Consider the following 9665-nt stretch of genomic DNA (forward strand, 5'->3'; position numbering starts at 1 on the left):
TGTTGAATTTGAAGTGAGAATAGCTGTTTTGTTGAGATCTCACCGGACTGATTTGCCTGCCTTCATAGTAATTTCCGGATAGCCATGTGTATTTCACTCAAAAGTCAACGTCACGACAACGGGCTCACTGATTGGTCGCAGGAAGCAAGGGGGCGTCATTTGTCATCTCCCATTGGTTGCAATGTTAAATCTCCTCTCTCTGATTGGCCGGGAGCATCGCTTTGCTATTGGCTGATCTCACGCACCGACAATTTGAAAATCGGTGTTTTGCGTTCAGAAGTGCAGGAGCAGCCGACACACAAAGGTTAGCACAAATGTATTTAAAAACAGCGGTAAGGGGTTGATTTAAACCCGGATCGCATATTCAGCTTTGTTGTTTGTCTAGGTTGAGTAGTACAAGCACGGCTGATTTTGAATTCAGGCTTTCTTAAACCATAGTAGCGTTTCCTCTTTGTAAGATTCATGCACTCTGGCAGCTACAGTGTTATTAGTTTTACTGTTAATTCATGTTAAGTATGTTTTTGTGCTCAGAGTCGCTGTGATGTTATCGGGAGAGGACGGCGCACAGCTTCAGTGCACTGCGACGGTGGAGCAGCTCAACAGCTCCGGACAGGCCACCCGGAGGAAGGTCATCCGCAAAGCCTCAGTAATTCTGGGCCGGAATGAGTACCAGGAGATCATCCTGCGAGTCCACGACGGCAAAGTGCCCCAAAGCTACCATCTGAAAGAGTTCAAACTTTTCACCAAGTTTGCCAGAGATGGGAAGTGCACCGTGAAACTGGTCCCTGAAAACATCCAGGTCCTCATGTCAAACTGTCCAACTGACCAGCTTAGCCTCTTTCTCAAAACCCTGAGCATCAAACACCAGGCCTGGCAGAGCAGCAAGCCTCTGAGCAACCGAGAGAAGCTCAAGGCCGGCCTGCCCCGCAGCTTCGAGGCCATCAGCCCCCTGCAGCAAAAAGACATCCAGAAAGTCAATGAGCTGAGAAGTAAAGTGGCTCCTAACGGACTGACGGACCGCAGTAATAGGATGACAGCTGCAGGTACAGGACAGCAGGTCAAACGCTCCAGGAGTGACTGTAACTTCAGCCCAGTGAGTTGTACACACAGCACTCTCTCCCATTTACATTCAGGTTGCCTCACAGCAAACTGCAGGGCTGTTTCCCACAGGAGGCACTGGTGTCCTGAACACATTCTCTCTGTTCACACTGTGGGTTACACTTAAACAACGATGACAGCAGATATTGTCATTGTTCCAGGTAAAAGCCAACCCGAGTAAGAAGCCAATCCTCTCCTTACCATCACGCAAGCTTAACAAAGAGCAGGCTGCTGTTCTCAGTGCAGTGCTGAGTGGCAAGAATGTCTTTTTCACCGGAAGTGCAGGTAAAAAGTGCACAAAGATAAAGCTTCACAGTGATGACACTGAGAAACTGCTTGTTTTGCCTGACTGTTCTGCTAAATTACAGGCTGCATCTTGCTTATAAAATCCGTCTTGTGACATTTTCATCAACACAGCTTGGTGTAAATATTGCTCAGGTTGTGTTTTCAGGTACAGGGAAGTCCTTCTTGCTCAAGAGAATCATGGGATCTCTTCCACCAAAGAGCACTTTTGCCACAGCCAGCACGGGAGTGGCTGCGTGTCACATCGGAGGAACAACGTTACACAACTTTGCTGGTCAGTCAATTATCTGAAGTGTGTTGATATAATCTATTAATAATAATTAATATAATCACTGGGACTATCTGGAGCTCAATTTATTTCCCACAGCATCAACAAGATGACACAAATAATTGGTCAATTTACAGGTATCATTTTTTTAAAGCTTGTTCTTAAACTGAAATAGGAAAATTGGTTATAAGCACAAACATAATTATTCTGCTGATCCTTTTCTTGGAGTCAACTGTTAGAGCAGCTCCTTTTCTAATCAGAAGGTCTGAAGATCCTTGGCTCCCCAGCCTGCATGTATTAAATTGTGAATACATCAAGATGCTGAACCCTGATTTGCTTCCATTGGAGTGTGAGGTTAAGTGCTTAGCCTTAAGCAAACAAAAAGTACACTCAGATTAATGTTCGTGTGGCAAGAACACACTTTGAATGCTCAAATTGGATAGAAAATGTAGAAAAACTTTATATAAGTACAGACTGCTTAAAATTACAGGTTTTAGTGGATATAGCTGATAAATATGGATAATAGTTTTAGCTGTCCTTATAATTGGCCCCTTCTTTGTTTCTTTACTCAATTAATTAAAACCACATCCTTGGACTCATTTCAATGTCTGCTTGATGCCCCGTTTCACTTTATGAATCTTTAAATCTTTGAGGCGGGCTCCTCGGATATCTTTTCACTTTTTAACAGACCTTTTTAATTAAATCTTAATATACAGTAGGATGTGAGCTGAGTATTTGCAAGGGTGTTAATCATTTTTGTTCTTCCTGGCTATCTTCTTTCTTTCCATTCTCTGAATCGTTGCTCTTTCCAGGTATTGGCTCAGGCTCTGCCCCAGTGGAGCAGTGCATCGAGCTGGCTCAGAGGCCCGGGGTGCTCCAGCACTGGACTAGCTGTCGACACCTTATCATTGATGAGATTTCCATGGTGGAGGCTCAGTTCTTTGACAAGCTCGAGGCAGTAGCTAGGTGAGGATGGTGATTCAAAGATGGGCACCTGGACTGAGATCGAAAATGACTTTGTAATGTTAATTTATTCCAAAGTGTAAATGTACATACTAGCATAGTCCATAGCAAGTGTTTGCTTAAAGTTTGGTTTTGTTAGAGCTGAAGTCAAGAAGATCTTTTATTTTGTTAAATATTATTTTACTTCTTTATTTTGATGGCAGTAACAAGTCAGTTTAAATTAGATCTGCAATATTGTAAAAATTGCCTTAAAACAACGCACACATGTGGACCAAGAATTAAATACACTAAGAAAATCTCTGAAAAGAGAAATTTAAAGCAGTTCTATCTAAACAAACCACAAGGCTTGTGAAACAATGTTCTTTGGACAGATGAGCCTAAAGTGGAGATGTTTGCTCATAACACACAGCACCACACAAACACAGCATGTCAGCACAAACACATCATAAAAACTGCTGGTGTGCTGATTTGAGCTTGGTTTGGAGCCACAGGACGTGGACACTCTGGTGTCACTGATTCTACCACAAACTCCTCTCTGAGTCGAAGTATTCTAGAGTCAAATTTGTCCGACAGACAAATGCTTGGCTAAAACTCTTTGAAATCTTGCAGGTCGGTGAGGAGGTCTACCGAGCCATTTGGAGGGATCCAGCTGATCGTTTGTGGTGACTTTCTTCAGCTGCCTCCAGTTTCTAAGGGAAAAGAAAAAGCCAGCTTCTGTTTTCAGGTCAGATCATAGTGGAGCCTCTTAGAAGTTGAGGTAACGCTTTATAATACAGCTTGTAACTAAGGGTCTAACTCCCCCCTTTATTTTATTTTAAATGACAATGTAAAAATATTTACCTATAAATAAAACAAAGACGTAGGTACATTAGAATACGGCGGTAACAAGTCAGGAAAAAGCATTATTAATTATGATGCAAGTAAATTTAAGTGTGCGTAAATAATTGGACGTAATGTGAAAGTACTTTTGAAGTGTTGCATAACTTTGGGTGTTTTATAGAAAAGGAAACCCATATTACTCTGTTATTCATTTTAAGTACTGCATAAGTCATTTTAAATAGTGCCTAACTTCCAGGTATTTTACAGGATAAGAGACGGTCTTTTCCTGTACACTCGTTTTGAAAGTTTTGTTTGAACAGTGACTGAACGGAAAAAAACTGAGTTCACATACGCTTGCAAATTTTGATGGTATTTACTTTTTTTTCTTGTAAGTCGCTAATGGAAAATGGCCCATATTGCATTTAATTTGCTAAAATAAAAGGACATTTCAATAATAGAACATCCATTATGCACATCCACATATGTGATGTAAAAAGGTGAGACTGATCCACTCCATGCTACGCCCGTGTCCTGAAAAGTACAGCGTATTTGTGATGCAGTATAAGGAAATATTGTTGTTGTTTTTTTTTCTGCAAAATTATCATAAAATTGCCATAACTTAAATTTTCTTAGAGTACAGGTTGCTGTAAAAGTCTAACCCCCTTACGCGCTTATTCTAGTATTTGTATGTAAATAAACTTGCTTTGTAATTTCAAATAAAATAGTGAAAATCCATTTAATTACAGAGTGATTAGGCCCTTAGTTCCAGGCCTATTATTTAAAGTAAAAGAAGTTTGGAAAGAAACTGGCTTACTTTGAAAGGCAATTTTTAAAAGATGACAATATCATATTTAATGCATTTATTTGTGTAAACTAGATGTTAAAGCTGTGATTTCTATGCATTGTTAAGAATTTACTTTTCTGGTGCTGAGAGACTGCACTGAGTCGTTGCATTTTTCAACACGTCTATTCTGTTCACGAGCCAGATTCTGTTCTGCGTATTTCCTCGAGAGCATTAATGCATTTTTGGGGAAGATGAACTTTTCCACTTTCTGACCCTTCAGGCCAGGAGTTGGCGTAAGGTGATCCAGATCAATATGGAGTTAACGGAAGTGCGGAGGCAAACAGACCAGAGCTTCATCTCCCTCCTGCAGGCAGTGAGGGTGGGGAGGTAACCCTGTTTCATTATCACATTTTGTTTTGTTCAACTAATGCAATCTCACCTGAAATTGTATTATACCATGTTGTTTCCACTTATGTACATATGTTATAAATGTCCTTGAGGCTGTTAAGGTTTTTGAATTGGTCTGATTGGGCAGGAAAAGTTTTAAAGGAAGGTTGTGGTTTGTTTGTTTTTTGTCAATTAACACAATTCAGGGTGACGGAGGAAGTCACAGCCAAGCTGATCAAAAGTGCCAACCATCAGATTGAAAGGGACGGTATCCTAGCGACCAGGCTGTGCACACACAAAGATGACGTGGATCTCACCAACGAGAACAAACTCCAGCAATTACCAGGTCTGAATTCTTCTGATTGCCCCGCCCACAAAAAAAAGAAACTTGTGTTACTTTGTTTGGCTTGGATCCAATTGAAAATGGACAACACATATGGCAACCTTGTTATAATCCATTTCCTCTCAAGAGTGTGGTCTGTCCTGCCTGGCAATTTGAGAAATGTTTTATTTATTTATTTTCCAAACTGTTTCATTAACTGGCATAGACATTTCTGATCGTCTGAACAAAAAACCATAACTTTGTGAAAAGCTCAAACTCTGCTGTTTCTATACATGCAAGTTGTGTTTATATGTTTCTGCCTCCCCAAAATGCCCAGTTTCACCCAAGATAAACCCCAAACAGGTGCTTTCAGTCTCAACAAGGTGCTGATTTTTGTCATTTCCTGTAGTGGTGTACCAGTATTTTCATGGACACAACTATTCAGGAAACTTTGGAGTGTATTTGGCCGACAGTAGCAACAGATTTTTATATGTATGTTTAAGGTCTTCCCTTTCATTTCCCCCATCACATTTACTGTCTGTTACCACATTCCTTTAAGCAGTACCACTAGTTTTCAGTTGAATTAATCTCTCACTGCTCCTTAGGGTCAGCGCGTCTGTTTGAGGCACTAGACAGCGACCCAGTGCTGGTCAAGACTATAGATGCTCACAGTCCTGTCGGCAGGCTGATCCAACTCAAAGTGGGAGCTCAGGTGTGTGTGTGTGTGTGTGCACGTACGTGTGTGTGTGTGTGTTCCCAGAGAAACCATTTTATTTTACACAAACCCTTTTTAACACCTGCTTTACTACTTGCTTGTATTTTTAAGGTCATGCTGACAAAGAACTTGGATGTTGCTCGAGGTCTGGTGAATGGAGCACGAGGTGTCGTGGTTGATTTTGAGTCTGGAAAACATGGTCCGTACCTAATTGTGAAAATATATTTGTTAAAAATCCTACGGAAGCAATGGCAAGAGAGGATTGCATATTAATTTGACTTTTTTAGGAAACACACTTGTCTACATCCTTGGCATCTTGTCCAATGCTGTTTGTTTCCGCAGGACTCCCACGTGTGCGTTTCCTGTGCGGCGTCACAGAGGTGCTGAAGCCAGAGCGCTGGGTGTTTAAGTCCGGTGGTGGGATCCACCTGAGCCGACAGCAGCTGCCACTCAAATTGGCCTGGGCCATCTCCATCCACAAGAGCCAGGTCAGTAAACATTCGGTGCTCACTTCCCGATGATGACCTTATATTTTCTTTGTAGAGCACGTTGTTTGGTGTTGTCATGGGACACCAGTGTTTTATGTGGGTTTGTCTTTGATAAACTGTTTACATGATTATTTAAAAAGTTCAATTTAAAAAATTAAAAATTAGTTCAAAACTGTGAAGCACGGTGGTGCACTGTTGCCTCACAGCAACAAAACAAACAACAAAAAAATGCCATGATTAGGTCTAATTCCAGCATCATATTATTCACTTTGCCTCCTGGTTAACATGAGAGTGAGAGGAAGACAGAAGGCCATTTCAGAGGTGCAGATGGTGCCCATTTTTGTATTTTTCTTTTTAAAAAGAAAGTTTGAGTATGTTTATATTTGGATTGTCTTGCATGCCAAATTATGTTCAACGGTCCACCGCCTTGCAACAGCTATAAAATGGATTGTATTGAAATGTTGTACAAGGGATTCAAGCAGAGCCTGTTAGTTGCCTTAAACTCTTTGGACATGTTTGCACTTGTTACTGGAAACATATTTCTCTCCTTTTGAAACTATAAAAATATTATTTTAAACTTGATCTAGTCACATGGTTTGCAGATGGTGAACATTATACCTGCTAAACATCTTTTTCTCTCTGTCACCAACTTTGAAAAGCTGCACTTTGTCAGTGTTCAGTGTAATAAATTAAAAATGTGGGATAAAAAATTAGAAAAAGGAATATATGGAATATAATGAATATTTAATTTACTCTATGTTCCACTACATGGAAATATTTGCCATCCAATATCTTTATTGCTTTTATCTTTATTAGTTTGGACCAGTTACAAAAATGGAACAGTGGTGGCTATGCAGTAAAAACTACATAACCTAATCACTACAATTGCTGACTTTATTTTAAAAAAAATAAAATAAAATAAAATTATTCACATTGTGATAAATTTAAAAATCAGTTAATCGCAGATTCCTGTTTGTCACTATGAGCGAAGTACAAAGTTCTTCTGTTTAACATGTTCTGAATGTTCAGCTTGGTTTCAAAGGCTTTTTATTGTCTATAGCTGACATTAGCAAACATATTGTAAAAGTAACAAGTTGTTTTGGCTTGTTGGACACACCACTAATTTAGTTTTCTTTTCACATCTTAAAATATACCAGAATAATATCTTTATAAATGTAAGATTTTTTTTATTATTTTTTTATTTATTTATTTTTAATTATCTCTTCATTTTCTGAGATTTTAACACAAATTTACTTGACTGGCTCTCTGTTAAAGAGTTGGCCAGACCAGGGTCTGTCCTCCTCTCTTGTTTTCTCCCTTCCTCACTGTTCTAATGCCACCTAGAAAGCACAAAAACAACAATATCACATAGAAAGTCCCACTGGCCATTTTAAATCTTATAATGAACGTATAACAGGCAGAGAAAACTAAGTGCAACAATTCAATTTGAAGGAAAATTGCTATAGAGGCCCAATCTAACCACAAGCTGTAACTCAACAATTGCCAATCTTCCGCTCTGCTGCACCAACACACTCAATATCCTAACCTCCATCTGAGAATCTAGCTAAAGGTAAAAGGGTCATCTCTGGATAATTGGGTTAATTGGTAATGACCAATGAGTGCAAAGGGTGATCTACAGCAGACATGTCAGGGCACAAGGATATAAAAAATTAGATTCCATACAATGTCCTCATAGTGTGACCTGAATAAATTATAATTTCAGGTTGGAGGTGTATACGCTGGTCGGGTGAATCTGAAAGTTGATGCTCCTGGCCTGTCACAAATCTTATACTGTAGACTAAACAATTACCCTTTGTTTGTTTCCCTCCAGCTAACAAAAAGCTGGGATCTTGTAAAATTTAAAAATGCAATGATTTTATTCACAACAAAACAAAAATACACATCAGATGTTTAAACTGAGACATTTTACCATGTCCTGAAAAATATTAGCTTGTGATGAATTTGATGGGGGCGGCAAATGTCTCAAAAAATGGGGGCGACAAAGGCTGGAAAAGTGGTACTAAAAAGAAACCGCTGGATGAACATCAGGTCAGAGACATTATTGGGTTTAAAAAAAACATAATAATAATAATAATAATAATAATAATACTTTTCTCTCTCCAAAGTCCAGCAGCTGGTTTTCTCAGTGTTTAGATGTTTATGGACTGTTGCTAAAAGAAGAGTGGACGCTACACCGTGGCAAACACGGCCCTGTCCCAACTTTTTTGTTTTAAGAGCTGTTGCTGCCATTAGATTCAAAATGAGCGAATGTTTTCTTTAAATGGTACATTGTGTTTTTATTTGCATTTTAAGCAGCAACATAACAATTTTCTAATTGGGGTTTGTAGTTGAATCCTAGAATCGAGTAGTAGTAGTAGTAGTAATAATAATAATAATAATGGATTGGATTTATATAGCGCTTTTCAAGGCACCCAAAGCGCTTTACAATACCACTATTCATTCACTCTCACATTCACACACTGGTGGTAGTCAGCTTTTTGGGTTTTTCAAACACTGGACTTCCATCAGTTTTTATGTAACAATGATGGTTATCATGTTATGGTTTTATGCTTTTGTTTTGAAGGGAATGACGCTGGACTGTGTGGAAATATCTTTGGCTCGTGTGTTTGAGAGTGGCCAGGCTTACGTGGCCCTGTCTCGGGCTCGGAGCCTCGAGGGTCTAAGGGTCATGGACTTTGACCCCCGCGTGGTCCGGGCAGACCCAGAAGTCCTCCTCTTCTACAGAAAACTGAGGAAGGAAAGGTTGCTCATGCAGGTGAGGGCAAATATTACCTCAGCCTGTAGAAAATGTTTATTCGTATCTCACATTTTCATTTTTTTTTTTCAGTTTCTCATTTTCATTTATATATATATAGTAAAAGTAGCTGCCTGGCACTGGTTTAATGTTAAGCTCTGCAGTTTCACTTCAATGTTATGTTTATGTTAAGCAGAACAAAATGAGACCAAATCTCTCAGGTAATATTTTGGAAAGCTCCTTTTTCCCTAGAGTTGGTGAGATGGATCAAACTACACTGGAGTGCTGTGGATGAAAAACTTCATTCACCAGCTGTACTTATGATCTTCTTTGTCCTCATTTTTCTCTGCAGGCCTACATGGATGATTTTGTTAGCAACAATAAAGAAAATGCATGGTGAGGCTGGCTCTACATCCACTCTAATGATGTGCACTATGTGCATGAGCTATTGAGCTATTTCACCATTTAACCTTATTTTCTTGAGACTTCAATCTCTACTTGGAGTCACACTGCCACCATCTGCTCATCACTATACTTTTTTTTTTTTTTCAGAGGTTATTTTTTTAAATTATTTTTTTACATGTATTCAAATAAAATTTTAGCCAAATTATTTGTGTGAAGTTTTTTTTTTTTTTTTTTTATCAGTCATTAATATTTAAGGGAGGAAAAACACTCAAACAATGACGCTCCTTGGCTTTAGAGGTCTCCAGGAGAAAATAAAATCTATAGCTGCCTTTAGTCACCGAGTGGCAGCATCCACTCC

The 9665-nt window shown here is 39.2% G+C and overlaps 1 protein-coding gene across 1 annotated transcript; it reads left to right on the top strand.

Moving 5' to 3' along the window:
- The first annotated feature begins 222 nt into the window (after positions 1 to 222).
- On the top strand, positions 223 to 9504 carry pif1 (PIF1 5'-to-3' DNA helicase homolog (S. cerevisiae)). The gene is made up of 13 exons (XM_040022145.1): positions 223 to 304; positions 532 to 1093; positions 1260 to 1383; positions 1550 to 1675; positions 2482 to 2635; positions 3242 to 3356; positions 4516 to 4622; positions 4829 to 4968; positions 5550 to 5656; positions 5771 to 5858; positions 6002 to 6147; positions 8732 to 8923; positions 9255 to 9504. Exons 2-13 carry the CDS (start codon positions 542 to 544, stop codon positions 9300 to 9302), a joined length of 1899 nt encoding a protein of 632 aa, XP_039878079.1. The 5' UTR covers positions 223 to 304; positions 532 to 541; the 3' UTR covers positions 9303 to 9504.
- The last annotated feature ends 161 nt before the right edge of the window (positions 9505 to 9665 follow it).

Source organism: Simochromis diagramma, unplaced genomic scaffold (assembly GCF_900408965.1).
Source record: "Simochromis diagramma unplaced genomic scaffold, fSimDia1.1 OVJJ01000205.1, whole genome shotgun sequence".
Lineage (NCBI taxonomy): Eukaryota > Metazoa > Chordata > Actinopteri > Cichliformes > Cichlidae > Simochromis > Simochromis diagramma.